Here is a 19,974-nt window from a genome sequence, read left to right on the forward strand (position 1 = left end):
GGAAAATGACTTTTTGGAAGCTTACAGAAAGGTTGCAAAACATTACGCTATCTGCTAGTATGTATTTCTGTATACATAGGTACATATATGGATTGTTCATCAATATCAGGTAAAAATTGATTTTCGATAATTTTCGAGGAGTAAGGAATATGTAACACATTCAAAACATATTTTTCGAGCGTATATTTATTTTAATGATCATTTCAAGAGCCGAAAGACATTGACAAAACTGATACCGGTTACTTCCGTTTTCAAGTATTACCTGTGCATTTAAGAAAGGTCTTATTACGAGTGATTGGACACCTATATTTGGTATATAGAATCATTGCAAAGGTCTACATGTTTGTCCGACAGGAGTCGCCTGACCTTGACCTCATTTCCTGGATCAGCGATCATGATCAGGTAAGAAGGCGAGACATTTCAGGATGTCGACTTTTCTTACTTTTTTCAGAACTTCTGAAAAACACTTTATCATGAAATATTAATACGTCATTAATATTTTGTTAAACATTTGCTTTAGCTCGAATGGTTGTATCCTTTTCCAGATTGTTGTCTTCTTCCATTATAGCCACGCGTGCAAGGTGGAGCATTAAAACATACTTATATCCCAGATGTCACTGCACTGATATTGCCATCTAAACAATGAACACTAGCTGAAAAACTTTCAACAGGGAAGCGTAAAGTTTATTCCTTATCGAAAGTTGAGGTCACATTATGTCTCATTGATTCATCAAATCTTTTTGTCTAACTTTTAAAGTTTAGCCTTATAGGGTTTCCTGTGGCTTTGCTTTACCTGGCCTTAATTAATAACTTTGATCCAGAATTATCACAGACATCATAATGTTTAACTCAACATTGGTGAGCTTGATCCAATCTTTCCGATTTTCTTGCAAAAGAAAACTTGTATTTCTATCATAAAAACACTTAATAAATACGATCATTTAATTAGATTTTCATCAAACTCATATTGTTATTGTAAAATAATACAGCTTTCCACCATAAACAAAACGACAAAAAGTGAGATGCGCTCGTTCGTTCGTTGAACTAACTCGACAAAAAGCTTCATTTCACGGCTTGCAGCTGATATTTACCATCACCGTCCTTCCATTTGCCTATGTCACCCTGCACAGTCGCTCCGTAATTCTCTCATCACGGCTTTCGGACGTGAGCAGGCAATATCTCCGAGGAGAAGTTATCAGCGACGACATAATGTGTGAGGAGACTCTATCAAGCTTGCTTACGTCAAGTGTAAAACTGTCTAAAGGAGGGGGGAAAGACCAGTAAAAGAACGATAAACAGACTATCGGGTTTTCTACGTATAGATATCGTAAAATAATATCACGTATCACGGCTTTAAAACGTGAGCAGACATTATCAGCGACGTCACATCGTTTGATAAGAAGTTATCAGCGACGTCACAATGTGTGAGGAACTTTATTAGCAACGTCATAGTAAAAAAAAGGGAGGGGGGGGGTAAAAAAAGCTTCATCTATTTGATGATATCTATTCCGATATGTGTATCGTTCTATTACTGTTTTTTCCCCGCTCTTAGACAATTTATCTTAAACGTAAACTTGATAATGTCTCCTCACACATTGTGACGTCGCTGATAACGAATGTTACAAAGCGAATGAGCAGGGTGATATATTCAAAAATGCATTATACGGACCAGAAGGAACGGTCCCACAGCTGGTAATATTTAAATAAACAAGAAAAGATTGTAACATGATGCTGTTACGAAGTCTCCCAAACGAACCTCTTATAATTCGTCATTCCCATGGTCGGCTGACATTGGGCAAAGTCCAGTACAAATTGGTTTGGTCCAGTAAAATGATATCTTTAGTGACGCCTAGGGACTGACCCTGTATGTCATTCAAATCTTCGTGAAATGACAAACAGGAATATATATGTTTTAGGGGTGGGGATCTCGACCATTTACAAGATATTAGACCATTTGGGGTGGGGGTACCCCTTGAGACTGACCCTATATATCATTCAAATCTTTTTGACATGACAATCAGAAATATGTATGGTTTTGTGATGGGGATCTCGACCATTTACAAGATATTAGAACATTTGGGGTGGGGGGAACCCCTGGGGACTGACCCTATATATTATGAAAATCTTTGGAACATGACGAACAGGAGGGGTGGGGATCTCGACCATTCACAAGATATTATAACATTGGGGTGGGGGAAACCCCTGGGTACCTCTCCTATATACCATTCAAATCTTTATGACATGACAAACAGGAATATAAAGGTTTAGGGGTGAGGATCTTGACCGTTAACAAGATATCTGAACATATTCAAATGACAGGGGATGGGGATGACCCTTTGGGTCTTACCATGTATAACATTTAAATCATATTGGCATGACAAACCAACATATATATGGTTTAGGGGTAGGGATCCTGACCACTTACAAATATTAGAACTTTCTCAAATGGCAGGGGGTCGGGATGACCCCTTGGGACTAACCCTGTTTATCGTTCAAATCATCTTGGCATGACAAACCAGAATATGTATGGTTTAGGGGTGGGGATCATGACCACTTACAAGATATTAGAACTTTCTCAAATGGCAGGGGCTGGGGTGACCCCTGGGGACTAACCTTGTATTACATTTGATGTGCTTTATCATGACAAACCAGAATATATATGGTTTAGGGTTGGGGATCTTGACCACTTACAAGATATTAAAACTTTCCCAAATGGCAGGGGGTGGGGGTTACCCCTTGGGACTAACCTTTTATTTCATTTAATGTGCTTTATCATTTAGAACATTTTCAATTATAAAGATTGTGTCTATCACTAACTGTTTTCAAGTTATAATCATTCGAAAATTAAAAAAAATAAAATCCCATAGAGTTCTATAGTAAACCCTCCTTCCTTTTTGCCCCTTAAAGTGCCCGTTTATAAACCCCATTGCACAAACAAAACCCTGATTGCACCACTAGACATGTTAGTCTAACATATTGTGAAACCCTAAGTTAATCTGACCAGCGGTTTTGGAGAAGAAATTAATAATCTTTATTGCAAGAGGATAATCCCATTAGTTAAAACTAATCTTCCTGAGAGTCCTCAAAATAATAATAACATATTCATAAAGTACATACAATATTATAAGGTTTAAGAACATCAGTTGTTCGACCTGCTAGTCAAATGCGTTTTGTTAAAATATACCTTTTCATTTTTTTGGTCTTTTGGAAAATGTTGTTTGTGCTGTATTTAGACCCCTCTACCAAGAAATTTGTTTTGAATGCACAGGTATAAAAATTGCGGTTCTTATCCAACGCAATCATAGGTTTGAACGTTGTTTTCAATTTAGACGTGTTTTAATATTTTTTTCGTTTGGGCTTATATTATATTTGCCTTCGGGTTTATATGATCCGTTCATCCTATTTCAACTCTTTCAAAATTCTAGAGTATTTCCTAAATTGAGGTAAATTATATGGCCTTCCAAATACCGTTTCGATTCCTAACATCACTGAAGGGACATTAATTGTCGAAATCCGGATATGGTGTACAAATTTTTGCACTTCATGTTTGCGGTATTCCAATCTTTTCCGCAAACTTATTGTTTTCTGTTTGGTAATAAATTAATGATAAGATCCATGCTGTTACATCTGGTGATCCGTTTATTTGGCAATCGCCAATGGCAGTCAGCAGGGTTTAAGAACATCAGTTGTTCGACCTGCTAGTCAAATGCGTTTTGTTAAAATATACTTTTTCACTTTTTTGGTCTTTTGGAAAATGTTGTTTGTGCTCTATTTAGACCCCTCTACCAAGAAATTTGTTTTGCATGCACACGTATAAAAATTGCGGGTTTTATCCAACGCAATCATAGGTTTGAACGTTGTTTTCAATTTAGACGTGTTACAATATTATAATTATTTCTCTAATTCTTCGTGAATTTATCCCTTTCTGCACCCATTGTATAAAAAAAAATTAATCAACGTGTGGTTCGTTTGATCTCAGTTCTTCATTGGTTAAAATCCGATTATGACGTCGAATTTTCTTGCTTTCCTCTGAATTTCCTATTGTGACGGCATGAAAAAAGGCGACCATGCCTGATGACGTCACATAGAAAGAACACATCTTTTTGCAGATCATTCAAAAAGAAGGAATAAATTTGCCTGCGTATTGTTTGAAAATCATTAGAGAAACAGATTCCACCACCAAATCTCGTGTAATAGGATATTTATCCACTCTCGACAGTTAAATTTTAAATATTTAAAACGCTCGGCGAGCCTCGCGTTTTAAATTTGAAAATTTAACTGTCTCGAGTGGATAAATATCGTATCACACTCGATGCAGTGGTAGAATCTATATATATATACAATGTACATTTTTATATAGATATTAATGAAAACGCATATCAATCTGCCTTCTTCATGAAACAATTGTAACTATTGTTTTAAAATATATTACTCATCTTTATTTCATTTGGTAAACTTTGAGAACCAGAATATATAAAAGTTGTCTTCAAAAATTTGTTTTTGGCTTCGGAAGTTTTAATAGTTTTTCATCAGCTGAACGTAAATTATAATTTTGATTATCAGTAAAATGAAAGTTTTGTCGTAAATATTTAGGAACCATATCCTTTTAATGATTTAAATAAAGTATTGTCTTTTGATATTGAATTCGTTTTTCCACATTCAACCAGTTTAAACTATTAAACAATAAAGTAGAGGATGTTATTATGTCAGCTTCTAATAAAACCCTAGCAGATTTCTTTAATAACTTATTAGGTTTATTTATTCCACTTTCATTTTAACTACCCCATTTGCAACAATAATCAAACAATGGCAGAATATAAGCATTAAAATAAATAATACGTATATGTGTCGTGTAAAAATTGCAATTTTGTACATGTTATAACATGCACAAAAATATTGTACAAGTTATAACTTGTACAATGCAAACATACAAGTTATAACAAGTACAAAAGTACCTCGTACATGTTATAACATGTACAAAATAGCTTAAAATGGTTTTAACTTGTACAAAATTTGAAAATAAAGATATGTTTCTATTATTACAACACATGTCAGTAACCTCAATAATATTCTCTTCGTTAACTTATTGTTCATTCATGTTAGTGTGTTTTGTCCTTTAGTTATACAGTTATTGACCAGATGAATAGTTTTTATAATTATTTAATACCTTTTAAAGCACACATATAGTCAACAAACATTATTCAGTATTCTCACTCGATGAATTATGAGTGTGAGTTTCCCCACAGAAGGCTATAGGAAAATACGTTCGTACTAGTTGAGACTTAAGATGCAAGTGAAAAATTCCTCTGCAAACAATACCATGTTTTCAAAGGAGAGAATAGAAATTTAAAACATCAAGATGACATTCGACTCATGCAATATATGGTCTGATTAATTATCAAACAATAATAATTTGATGCACAAGATTTACATCAGCTATGCTCAAGGCCAAACATGTTGAAGAGCAGATTCAATAATTCCATAGTTATTTATAATGAAGCGTTGTCTAATGAAAATCATTTTCTCTCTCTGGCTTTTATAGAACGTGCATAGGGGACCTTGCTTTAATGTTTGCATGTTAAAAAAAAGAGGGAGGAGGGTATACTTTAAAACGTTAATAAAATTTTTAGATGAACCAGTTATCTACTTTGTTGCCATTGAGGAAATGTATGCTATTATTAAACAGCCACACTGCTGTAGGCCATGTTGGACTGCATAAAACAAACAATGACACGAAAACACATTCTGCCAACATAAGCCCTGAAACAATAAAGATATTTCTGAAACTTTGTGATCACTGTGCTCTAAAGAAATAACATTTGAAGCTTTTGATTGGTGTTCTCATTAATCAATAAATTTCAAATGTATAGTCTGCTTTATTTGAATTAATTTTCTAATGTTGTACAAGTTAAAACAATTTTTAAGCAATATTTTGTACATGTTATAACATGTACTTTTGCATTGTACAAATTATAACATGTACAATATTTCTGTACATGTTATAACATGTACAAAATCGCAACTTGTACACGACATATGCATAGGTAAATACTTTCGTATCTTTTGTAATAAGTTGATTGTGTTGATTGTATTTGATATTGTACACGACATTTTATCTATTTGCTCATTCCAATTTAGGTTATTGTCGATATATAAACCAAGAAGTTTTTCACAATCTACAGTCTCTAATCGTTCATCTGAAATATGGATATCTAAACTATTCTCAGTTGAATAAAGTCTCTGTTTTGAACCGATAATCATTGATTTACAATTTTTGGCATTTAGTTTCATACAATTTGCCGAACACAGTTTTCATTTATATAAATATCATTTTGAAGGTTAGCATTTAACTCATGTATATTATTACATTTTGTACGTATGCATTATATTACCAACAGTCGCAAAATAGGACAAGAAATATAATGTTATAATTCACATAAAATCATCTACTAACAACATAATAAGCTACATGTCAAAACCATACATGTAATTTCACCGAGATTCTACGATAAAGTGCAAAAGGCAACCATGTTCATAATTTTCAATTCCATACTATCCTCAGTTATTATAACTCCTATTAATACCGCATTAAATCATTTCACCTTTTTGTCTTTTTTTTATTCAATTTGAAGAGAGGTCTTCGTTTCTTTCTGGACGTAATATATTTTGTATTGACATACGCAACATCAGCCTGAATATTAAACTGTTTTGGTATATGAATCAATGGATGTATGGCTGTCACAAATTTTTGAAATCCTATATCATGTAACTTTTTATAAGTCCGCAAAAGTTTTGAATAGTCGGATTTCAGTGGCCAATCCGGGAATAAATGATACTCTAACATGAATTGTTTAACATGTGAGAAGAGTTTATCTTCAAACAGGTTTTGTATTACTGCCCACTCATGGCCTTCAACGTCTATTTTCAACACATCAATATCCCTCTACAAAATCGAAAGAGAAATATTAAGCAGTAATATATGTTTTACCAACATAACATTCAATAACTTAAAGTAATATTACACATCACAATAATATTAAGTTGCATTATGCATCAAAATAATAAAGTAAAATACTTACTACGAATTTTACTCCTATTTATCTATTGATCCAATCTAATTAAAAACTAATCTCTCATCGCTCCCGTTTTCTGATATGTCGCGTGGAAGCCCCCATGCACTCCATAAGATAGCATTCGCATTTATTTTAATTTGAAGCGTTTTGTGCCGTTTGAATACTGATATACAAATATGGATTAAAATGTATATCATATTTACGGTAAAAATGAAACCATAAGTACGGTTTTATTAAAACAATTATAATTATAACAAATAAATCAAGTAATAATTTTTAACACCCATTTGTTGACACACAAAAAGGGTCGAAATGAAGTATTTCTTAAATATACAAGCCTTTCCAAAAGGGAAAGACCTTTCTATATTTCTTCTGTTTATTATTCTTTTTTACCCCCAAACTTTGACAAAATTTCCCTCCGTAACCGTAAGACGTGTCGCTTTCAGGTTCACACTTTGTATCGGTGTCACAAATACCTATCCGGAACTCACCCTGTGAGTCGTAAAATTTTGTCGGTCCGGAGTTATTTGCCCGAAACCTAAAAACCTTGGTATCATTCAAACACCGTAACCGTAATAGGTAGAAAACACCAAAGAGTGGTATTTGTTCAGGACCAGACCCTGGTTCTTCGTTACATTTGGATCGTAAAGATTCAACGACTCATTGGTAGGGTAATGCCCCTTTGAAAATTAACCGATGTCTATTGGCCACTAAAATTCAGAAACCGTAAGTCGTAGCCACCGAGGATCTTCACCAATGATCATCAATTCATATGACCTTGAAAATGGTCACAAGATCAAAGGTCAAGGTCATGTCCCACATAGCGAATTATGTGTTTTTGACCTTATTTAAAGGGTTTTAAGTGTGTTTTAAAGCTTTTTAGGGTTGACCTTGCACTTTGACCTTACAATTTTTTATGAGATATCTCAAAATACACTTGCAGAAGTCTTGAATAGTGAATAATGTTTGTGACATTAAGGCGCATCTTTCTTATATTTTGACCGAAGAGATTTGACCTTTCCTTAAGGGGCATAACCCCCGTTAACGGTTTCTCAAAACACAAAATTAGCTTTACCTCTTGAAACAAAGGTACTAGACCCATGCAGTCTTTTGCAATGTCATCGTGGACCAATGCCCTTGACAAAGGTCATAAGGTCAAGTCAAGGTCATGTTCAAATTAGCGAATTATGTGTTTTTGACCATATTTGAAGGGTTTTATGTGTGTTTTAGAGCTTTTCAATGTATTCTACTCATACTTAAACATACATTTTACATTACGAAAAGGAAAGACCTCTCAATTCACGAACAATTGACATTTTAATTTGGTCTGGTTTTTTTTCGACTTATGAGGTTTTATTGTCCCCTTGGTACATTCTGATTAGAATACAGATCCTTTGTTCACGCTTTGCTTACAAGGATATGACAACACTCAGTTCTACTTTCTGTTTTTGTATTAATTACATCAGCCAATGAAATTTCTCCCTTCAAGATTTTGAAGGTGTTTATCATTACGACAAAACCATAGGATTCCGAAAGGTGTTTAAAACAGAAAGTAGAATGGAGCAATTTCATATCCTTGTAAGCGAAACATGGACATATGATCTGTATTTCTATCAGATTGCCCTTGGTATCTCCCTCTTAAGTATGACCATATTTATCAATTCATAGCAATCAAAATATTCGAAATATCCTTAAGTACTAGTAAGAATTATCAAACAAAATTCAAGGTTTTTGACCAATCTTGAATAGAAGCTGAAATATTTGTTTGTATAGTTTTCTTGACATGCTTTACATTCACGTAGCTACAAATTGTCCAATAATAATATCAATCTTAAATCTGTACAGGAGCATTTACTTGGCTACCGGGATCACAACCTTCTCGAGGGATTTCAGTCCACGTCTGCAGTAGTTTACTCAATGGCACAAAAAACGGCCATTCATTGTTGTTAGCTTTGCGTCCAGATGCAAATGTTTCATGCCAATCCAAAACGAAATAATTTTTATTGATGAAAAAGAAAAATGTTTCCGTTAAATTGCAAGTGTAATGACAGCGTTGATGTCGAAAAGCAGAAATTCAAACTTAATGTAAAAGTGAAGTCTTTAGGTAGGTTAAAACATGTACACAATGATCCGAAATTCCAATAATTCTTTTTATACAATTTGCATCTTTCTAGTTATGCAAGCATTTGTCTGCTTGTCAAGACTCAGAGGCGGATCCAGGGGGTGGCAACCCGGTGCCCTGGAGTTGACAAAAAAAGTGCACCAAGTATATTTTATTATAATATTTTGATTAGTTTATCAATTTGTCTATCACTGGTAATAACTTACCTTAAGGCGAACAACTTACGGTGTCTTCCTGGAATGCATCTTGACATGTATGTTTATACGGCGCATTACATCTGTGCGCATTTGGGGATTAACTTTTTTTTACGTTTTATTCATTTTACAGGTAATACAGGTAAGTATAAGGTTTATTCGTAATACATATGTCAATAGATATTAATTTTGAATATTGCAAGTGAAAAGCATTTTGTTTCCAATCTAAGAAGGCTTGATACACCAGCACGTGTGCGTAGAAGTAAGAAGGAACATGTGCTCAGCGATCGTTAATTACTTCTTCGATTCCTTTGATGTGTAGGTGTGAAAATGAAGAGATAGTCCTCAATCTTAGATGTTTTCAGTAGGTAATTAATAATTTTATTTATGTTACGTTTAACTAAATTTTAAAAGTTTAAATTTGCATGGCAACTTTCCTCGACCATTGATGGTTTTCTACTGTGATGTCTAAATTCAAATATTATATTTTCGTTTTTGAGTCTTATTAACACTCTTAATCCTATACCCTTATTCTTTCAATTGTCTAAAAATTCGGACATTTTACATTTTTTTGTAACTTTTACCCTCTGTTCTTCAGGAAACGCCACAAATCAGCCCCTTCTGAAGTACCAACGACTCGTAATAGACCTAGCATTGCTACGAGTAATACTGGTGAGTGTTATCATGAAACAACCCCCGTCATAAATATAGATATAAACGACATTGGCCTTGTGAAGCAATCAACAGGTCAAATAACAAATGAACAAAAAATTAATTTGACAAGGAATCATTTTCAACCAGGAACAAACTGCATGTATAACTTTCCAGTAAAGACATACGCAGGCAAGAACAGACTGTTTCAGAGAAATTGGCTTATTCGATATAACGGGCTTGTGTCCTCCCCTTCAAAAGAAGAGCTTATTCATTGTGCTCTATTTGCGGTTGGCAATTTGGAAACCTTAGCATAAAATCATAAAATAATATGGCACATGCTTGTACTAGACTAAACGAACATCTCGACCGGGGGGACAAACCTTGTAAAAAGAGCCTTGCCGAGGCAAGAGCCAATGCAAAGACAATATTGAGAAAAAGAGGGTCGATATACACACTTTTATTGGTGCATTGATGAACGTGCATTATAATTTACATTTAGAACGTGATGTGATCGTTGACACGTTTGAACGCAGGAATCCACGAAAAATGAAATTTCTATATATGTTAAATTTCTTTGATTATATTTGGCAGTTTGAAAGGTTCAATACTAATCATTCTAATGTTGATACAAACCTTTCATTTTAATGTTAAATATTGTAAGACAAAAACAAAAACCAAAGATGTAATGGCTTGTGTATTCAACTTACTTCTTTATGACCTAGAGCTGTTTTTATTAAACTGAGTGTCATAATAGTCCATGTTTCATTATCATGAACATAAATATCCTTACGAGGCAGGAACTTGTCATCTGTATAACTACTCAGTCCTAAAGCATGGAAACGTACTGACGACGGTCTGGTATAATCATTTTTTTTCATACTGAAAATTAATCATTTTCAATGTACATGTAACATATCAAAAAATTCTAAGGGCTAATTCCAATGAACTATATGTTGAAGATTACCAAATAACCGAGTTATCTGTTATCATTGAATCTAAAGGAAATAATGCCTATAAAACTGTTCAAAATATCTCCCTATTTCGATATACATTCTATAGGAATGAAAAATGCATTGATATTTGCAAACACGCTATCATACAGAAAGATATTTGATTGTTAGTGTTACGTTTTCCCCTAACTTATCAGTAGTCTTGTGGTGATTAAGACATATTGTATATACATTTGACATTGAGTCGTTGGCTTGCTGTCTCTGTGATGTATATCCCAATAAATACTTTCAGAGTGATTTTAAAACTATAAGTTCATAAAAACGTCTATTTGTCATTAAGGACGAGTATACATTTTTTCAAATTCACTGAACTAAATAAATTATATAGAAAAAAATATTGTCTTGATGAGGCTAATATTTAAGCGTTTGAATTCGATTAATAATTATCGGCATTATGATTTCAATTTATCATTAAATAATATGTTACCTTGGATCAAATGAGAGCATTAAATAATATGTTACCTTGGATCAAAGGAGAGCATTAAATAATATGTTACATTGGATCAAAGGAGAGCATCATATAATATGTTACCTTGGATCAAAGGAGTGTACTTCACAGCCATGTTCAGCCATATCATCATCAAAACTAAAATCATTAGCAATTCTGCAAAAAGACAGTTTGAAAGTTGGTGAGATTAATATAAACATTTCAATTATATGTGAGCCAGTCCATGCAAAAAGGTATACAAACAAACATTAACTAAATTTTAAAAAGTGTGCATTCTTATTGGTTCAGACTTGTGATCATTCAACCATTATTTTTGCTCATGCGTTTAAGATATACACGAGTACTTACACCCCCTCCTTTCTTTTAGAATTTGCTCATTTCCTTCCTTATATTGATTAAATGCTTATGTATAGTTTAAATGTCAACTTGCCAATAGTCGAATAGACGATCATAGACCACTTTCGAGTAATGTCCTTCACCGGAAAAGTTCGTCCTTTATGACGTCATTTACCAGATAGAGGAGCCAGGCTTCGTGATTGTCATTATGCAGGATAAACTAGAAATAATGTTTGTTCCGTAGGTACCTAACCACAATTTCCTAATGACAGCAGTGCTGATTATCAATTATAAGAATATAATTCTTATATGGTTTGCATATTAGGGAATACGTTAATATGATTGGTCGAGAGGGCTTCCGGTAGTGGATCTTGACGTTGTTTATTTTTCGATAGACGAAGGTTGACCGAACTACTTTTTGTCACCAATGTAAGCAAGATGGCGGCGATAATTACATAATCCGGCTCGACGTTAAAAATATTTATGTTCACTTCGCGCTAATCGTTAAATTAATTAATAAACATAAAAACATTCATTTGAATGATAACAAGTTATTTTTGTAGTTTTTTTTTAATCAGATAGCAAATTTCACGGAGTACATATTTTTGCGTTAACCAACACATGTATTCATGCACCAGGCCAATTCAATAACACAAATATACAATATACGTGTGATAGAGGTTACGAATGTGGAAAAATCAATTCTTTATCTCCAATTTTAAAGAATTATAAGGATTAAACGCCTTTCCAAAGGAATTTATTGGTGTATAAACTGGACCAAGTCACTGTGAGTGAATTGGTCGAGTTTATACACCAATAAATTCCTTTAAAAAGGCGTTTAATCCTATATTAATTTGCCGAATAATTCGTGCTATATTTTATTATTTTTTCAACTGCTTGCTCAACATTAGAAAGAAGTGGCGATGCCCCTAAACGCACGAATGATGTTCACTAAAACCAAAGTTTTAAAAGGAAATGCAACGAACTCGAAACTCGAAAGTGGTCTAATAACTATTTTATGAATGCTTAAAGTAATATCATTTTTTTACTGGAAAAAATCGTTGTACAAAAATGTTGTATCGAACTTTATAAATAATGTATCCCCTTAAGTTATCAAAGTACAATTATAAGTAACAGATATGCAAGGAACTAGATTAAAGCTTACATGTATATCAACATTTTTGCATTATCCTATACTTGTTTTTAAAAATTCATGCCACGATTTTTAAATATGATTTACGATAGGAATGTTTACCACTTTAAGATGCAACACCTTACATCGTTTGTGATTCGTTCAACCGCTTTTTATCCTACGTACCTTTGCTACAGTTTGGTAGACGCGGATATGATTAATGCTTAGACTTTTTACATGTCCTGCTCCAAAAGGTGCCTAGTTTGGCCCCCGCCTTTCAAAATCCTGGATCCGGATCCGGTTCTCTAGTCTTTTTTTTCTATTATAAAGCTACCTACCCAAATGAATACACTAAACATGGTTTCTTAATTACATATTTTTCATCTAAGCAGATCCACCAGTTTCCAACTTTTTTAATGTCCTGACAATGGTAATCAACTCTTCTGTGTTTTAAATCCCTGAAAACAAAAACATTTATGTAAGAAATTAGGAGCTCAAAGGTGGCACCTGAATTAAGTTTTTGGTAAAATATTCAAAATTAAAATCATAAGCAAAAGTGGCTGCCATCTACCACACTACAAGTTAGATTGTGACCAGATTTAATCAAGATCCATCCATTGAAAACATTGATATTATAAAGGATAAGTCATTTAAGAACAACTAAAAGGAGTCAATTAACGATTTCCATCACATGAATTCCTTGTAAATCTTGATTTGCTGATCATTTTTTCTATATGCAGTTTTTGTCTATTTATTGTGGTTTTCAATAGCAAAGACTAAAACATAATTATTGCAGGACAAAATTTCCTATAATAAGTTAGGCTAGAATGGTGACTTATCTATATATCTTATTTTGCTGATAATTTTTTTTCCCAGTTTCTCTTAATCTATATATTATATTTTTATAAAAAAAAATCTAAAATTGGTCAATTATCTGATCATTTTGGTAGAAAAGGGGGAAGATCTTGACATTCTGAGCATTTCTGTCCCTGTCCGATTTAATTGATATTTATTCAATCGCAGTTGTTGGTCTATTTTTATAGACGTGGCCGCCATATACGTAGGCTTGCGGGGACATAAACTCTAACTATATTCTAGATACCCTAAGGATCATTCAGTAAAATTTGGTTGAAATTGATTATTATAAAATAATGAGATTGGATATAATTGTCATTTAGACAACTATCCATAACAGTATACATGACGTGGATTTAAGTGGTATTAGAGAAGATTAAAAAAATAATTTAATGGACGACTAAGACCGGTCGACATGTATTAGCAATAGCTCACATTGCCCAATGCACGAGCAAGGTAAGCTAACCAGGATGTTGAGCTGTAGCGAATGTCTCTCTCCCGGGCTGCTTTGCAACGTTGCAATATTAGTCTAAAGGGTTGACGACCAAACAACGTTATAGACATTACAAGCACGACGAAACATTATTTTACTTAAATAATTAATGATATCTGTAATACATAACATTCACTTCCATAATACCATACATCAATAAAAATAAATCCTAAATTATTCATGATGTACTGCCATGTTAAAAATTTCAAATCAAATTCAACAGAAGAAAAAAATACATAAAACTAAAAAATCAACCAATCTAAATGACTGTATAGTATGGTCAACTGCACATTATGAAAACAATCTTAACAGAAATTCTCCGTAACCACCAACCATTTCATATAGAGGGATCGGTTCGCATTTCCTGAAATTAACCTGACCATATAATCAGGTGAAAAACTAAGAAAAATGCCTCCCAAAGTGTTGCTAGGCCACGGTTGCCATGGCAACCAAGTCAATGAGTTTTCCCGTACATTTTGGTGAATTTAGCATTGAAAAAACTATTTTGCAGGCATTCTGACGCAAAACTAATTTTTATTTAATGATATTTGTTAATATTTTTCAGAAACATGATATTTAACAAACATAACAGCAATGTCATATATAAAAAATATTTTGGCTGAATATTGTCACAACGGCAGGAGCAGGGGTCATTTTTCATTATATTTGTGAAGGCAAATTATACACATTTTGCATGAACAAACTGTACAGTTTTGCATCCATCTCCATTTAATTATGCTTATAAATATCAAGTATTAATGTTTCTAGTCAATAATTTACAACAAAATGTGTGGGATTCAGGGTGCTAGAATGGTTGCTATGGAAACCAAAATGTGTCATTTTTTCTTCTTCAGAAATTCGACCATGTTATTTAGATAACCCGAAAACTGTAATTACTTTTTACTGACTATGATGCGGAAACTATCGAACATTAAATGACCTTCAATTTGACCCAAGGTCAAAGGTCATTGATAACCTATGACCTTTGACCTTGCGTATATTAATTGGATTTTATAAGACAATATAATAGAAAGAAGAAAACAATACACGAAGAAAATGTTCAGGATGATTAAAGCCTCTATTTTGTGTACAGGTCAACAGAAAGAAATCAAGGTCATGTAAAAAGTGCTTAACAAACACCCTTTTTTAATACAAAAGTTCATTTATAGTGGTGGAAAAGTGCATAGCAATCATTCATTTGTATTGAAAAAGTGCCTAGCAACCAATAATTGACACAAAAAGACCCTTTTTTATAAAGGAAGTCCCAATACTCCAAAATGTAAAATCAGAATTTTATAAAAATCAAAAGGGACCTTATTTCAATATATATAAACAATTCACCAAAGTTTCATGTTAAGGAGTTGATTTCAAATTAAGTTATCTTAACTTATTTGTGGATAGTATATAGCTTATCTATTTCCTCTAATGGAGGGACTTACTTTGTTATTAATACACTTAATAAATAAACACAGTTTTCTTAAAACTGATTGCTTTTTAGTATTAAAGAGTGAGCAAATTGACATTATATTTGGACTAAGTGAAAATTTAGTTTGTAGAAATAATTTTCGTTCGTTCTTCAATTGCGAACAGCAAAACAAATAATGAAATTCGTCGCCTATATCATCGGAACTACACAACGCACGTGTCATTCATTGCGGGCAATGTTTTGCCATCTCCCCTTTTCTATAGGCAACGCATGGTTACCTGCTCTGAATTTACATAAGGTAAACACATATTTGTCATCAAGAATATTCAGGTAGTTCTCAAAGTCCAATTTTTTTTTAACAGTCTATAAAAGTTTATGCATTTTGGGGAGTTTTGTATTGACGAGTACCACATCTGTTTGTATTGGTCAATATACGATGCCACTACAACATGTAGTTTCTAAAACAATAGCGTAACTCAGTCTATTCTATGCCTTTACACAGTGAAGTTTCTTTTTTGTTTGTTTTTGTTTTTGTTTGTACAGTTTGTAGAGTTTAGTCATTTATTTTTTCATTCAATGTCAATTTGCCGCACTTGGGACTTGCATGAATAATACCGTCTCTTGGTCCCAGCTTGTCTATTCCTTCATTTTTTTTAAATATCAAAGGCTACTAGCTAATTTTAAAGAAACCATTATTTTATTAAAATGCTTATTGTGTTTCGATACAATGCGAATGAAAGTCTTTCGTGCGTTCATTAAAAGAAATAAAGAAATGTTTTTTTATGATGCACAACAGGAGTGTTTTATATGTTAGGTATTGACATCGACAGGACACGTGCCTTAAACACTTTAGCATTTTCGATGAAGGATTATTTGTGAAATAAATGTATGAGCACTAATAAAGAAACACAATCTGTGGTGAGTAAAATACTGTTACAAAAAAGTAATACAACTATGTATTATGTAATATAAATATATATAAAATATAAAAATTAACTTATATAAATAATGGCGATTGTTGGTAAATGAAGGTGTAAACAATACCTTTTGTATTCAAATGATAATTATGATTAGAATACCGAGGCACAAGTTATTTAAAAAAAAATGTAGACTATATATATATCTTCAAAATGAACAAAGAATAAGCAAAGAATAAGCAAAATTCGACTATAATAGTAATTACAATATTTGAGATGAACGGTCAAGTTTGTCTATTCCGAATATTTGTGTTTTTTTTTTTTTTATTTAGCGATCATTTTGATAAAATCATGCATATCTTTCTTAAAATTACGGAGGATAGATGTTTCATTAAATGCTGTTTTGTTGTATTTTATGTCATTCCGACCTTTCCAAATACTAAATTTTCTCGAAAACACTATAAAATTTCCAATATGCATGTTCATGTTATCAAGATCTTGATTATATCCAATAATTATGTTTTGGACATCAAAGCTAAGCATTAGATCTATGCACAGAGATAGCAATCATTTTATTTCTTCAATGACGTTATTAATTTTATAACAATAATAGAATAAATGCTCTTGGGTTTCAAAACATTTGCCACATAAGTTACAAAGGCCATCGGACTTTCGCATTTGGTACAATTTAAATTCAGTATTATGTATTCCATTGGAATTGGAAATCATTGTTTGATACAGGCAGCTTGTGAAGCTTTTTACAAACTGATTGTCAGTCTAGTTCCGTATTAAATGTTCTTTTCCATTTAATTTAAGAAATAATTCCTGGAAGCCATAGATTTGTTGGACATTTACATATGGCCTGGGCCGTGATATTCGAATTTTATTCTGAGCGTTAGTAGTATCACGACTAGAAATGTTATCATAAATAAATCTAGCACTGACATTATTAATTGGATAGTAATATATATACCTGATAAACATGTGTGTTTAAATTCCGTATTATGTGTTTGTATAAATTTCCTAAAAGTGCTTGACTATCAGCATTATAATTCTTAACCCAAACATTTTTTTTTCGTTGGCTACTATTTACTGTCAAATTCACAGCTGATATGTCGTATTAAACTAAGGAGTGAGCCGCCATGTTGACTTGCTGAAATCCACAAATGTGCAAATAATGCAATAGAATAGAAAATGAAACAACACCTACCTCAAAACTCCATTACGATATTATCCGAACTTAGGGCGTATACGTTACGGAAAACCTTCAGCTTGAGAGTTTTCATTCGTATGACGTCATGTTATGACATGACGTTAATGGGCCAAGATCATTCACGAAATTCAGCGGAATTTTATTTTATTTTGATTTTATACATGATTGTTTAAGCTCTTAATTTTGTGCATTAATTCTTTTTATTATGCATTAGAATAGGAATAACGGTTCTGTAGTTTCTTTTTCAATTTCAATTTGAACAAAACGAAATCGACATAGTGTTTGCACATAGGTTACGATACATGTGGATTTAAGTGGGAGGTAAATAGTAACAGACATCAATATGTAATCTCTGAGTCTGCGCTAAGTATAGATATATCGAGAATTTTATCACGCTGTTGTTTACAAAGCGAAAGAAGCACGTCATATTAGAATTCACATTTTGCACTAGTACATTTACGTGTATGTAGTATTTTTGGTAATGATTTTAATTGATTTTTTTAGGGGGAATAAATTTCTTTCCATATAATTTTAATATGTTGTTTATATTCTAGATTTTAATGTGCTTCAAATTAGTCAGATTACTAATGGCGCTTCTTAGTTCGTTAATCCAATCAGTGGGGATTGATTTCTTTATTAGATTGTATTCGCATATCCAATTGCGTGTATCTATTAGTTTATCAAATATTATTTGGCAACTGCACTATACGACAGAGTGTAGATGTAGTACCGTGACTTCGAATAACTTTCACCATATTCCTCTAAGGAGAAAGTCACGACCCACTATAGTAAACATCAAACAGAAACATAACTCGTTAGAATATGGAATGTCACCTCCTACAATGTGAACCTAATAGCAAAACGATCCTTTTAAAAGAGAGTATTTACAAGAGCTCGAAGTTTGATCCACAGGTAAAAGGTTATTGATGACCTTGACCTTGATAGTCTTTTTTATTAGATTTTGACAGAAATGGTTACAAATATACCCATACCTTGAATAGAACAAATGTTCAGAACGATTATTGATTTTATTTGGTAACAAGGTTAAATGCCAGAGGTCAAGGTCATGTAAAACAAAATTTCAAGAAAATCTGACACTATGCGTGCCGCAAATTGGTTGGTGGATACAGAGAATTGCTATTAATATGTATGAAAACTTTCTGACATGGTTTAAGAAGAGTGGTGTTCACAAGGTCTCAGTTGCAACACAAGCAAAAACTTATATATAGTCGAAGTACCTTTAACGCTTGCAAAAATTGTCAAATGTAAATAGTCATAATGTATGATCAACAGCCAATGGTCACAAACAATCTTAAATCCTCGATCTTTGGTTTCGGGTGGAAGGGTGTCTCATTGACAATCATATCACATCTGTTTAATTTTATATTTACAATGTATGAAAGCTTAAAAAAAATAAGACTCCAGAGGAATTGAGTTCAGAAGCCGTACTTTTTCTACAATAAGCAACAAAATAAAAAACATTCAAAGTGCCATAAATCTCTTGACTGCACATAATGAAAACATAGGCGTAGCTTCTCTTCAGGCAAGGTGGCACCTGCCTCACTAAATCTTTGACATTTGAAAAATAAGGATGACCAAATGTACAATTTGTATTTTGTAGTATAGGATGGTTATAAGCATTTGAGATCTCTTATATTTTCACAAGTATATCCTCTTAATCATTTATGGTTTCGACACATTTAGTAGTAATACAGGTTCCATTCTCAATTCTGCATGTGAACAAAATGAATATTAGATAGATATAATTATAATATAATTTAATTGTAATCGTTATCCTTGTCGAATTTTTCACTAAAATATAAAATATCATTTACATCTGTTATCATATATGAACCATAAGATTCTTTCTGGGATGGAAACATTTTATTCATTTGAAAGGTTTCTTGAAAACATTTACCATTGCAGTTTGAAATAATGTCCTGTTTGGGTTTTTTTTTCTGCTTCAGTTTTGTATCATGTATAGTACATATTATTTCAAATAAAAATACTAAACTTATAATACACTAAAACAGAGCATAAACCTTAAATGACAGGATAAGTTTTTGTTGATTTTCAGACTTAATTTAATGATTTACAAATA

General features: G+C 32.7%; 1 protein-coding gene across 3 annotated transcripts in view; it reads right to left on the reverse strand.

Moving 5' to 3' along the window:
* Positions 1-4,732: 4,732 nt before the first annotated feature.
* The window catches only part of LOC127730831 (probable methyltransferase-like protein 24), a 70,006-nt gene continuing 54,764 nt past the window's right edge, over positions 4,733-19,974 (reverse strand). For all 3 annotated transcript variants that reach the window (XR_007995316.1, XM_052239435.1, XM_052239436.1), the window contains 4 exons: positions 13,308-13,427; positions 11,586-11,657; positions 10,751-10,922; positions 4,733-6,943 (listed from right to left, as the gene is read on the reverse strand). Coding sequence is in view for 2 of the 3 variants with exons in the window: in XM_052239435.1 (XP_052095395.1) it covers positions 6,599-6,943; positions 10,751-10,922; positions 11,586-11,657; positions 13,308-13,427 (709 nt within the window). In the remaining variant the exon portion in view is untranslated. The remainder of the gene's footprint in view (positions 6,944-10,750; positions 10,923-11,585; positions 11,658-13,307; positions 13,428-19,974) is intronic.

Source organism: Mytilus californianus, unplaced genomic scaffold (assembly GCF_021869535.1).
Source record: "Mytilus californianus isolate M0D057914Y unplaced genomic scaffold, xbMytCali1.0.p SCAF_2, whole genome shotgun sequence".
Lineage (NCBI taxonomy): Eukaryota > Metazoa > Mollusca > Bivalvia > Mytilida > Mytilidae > Mytilus > Mytilus californianus.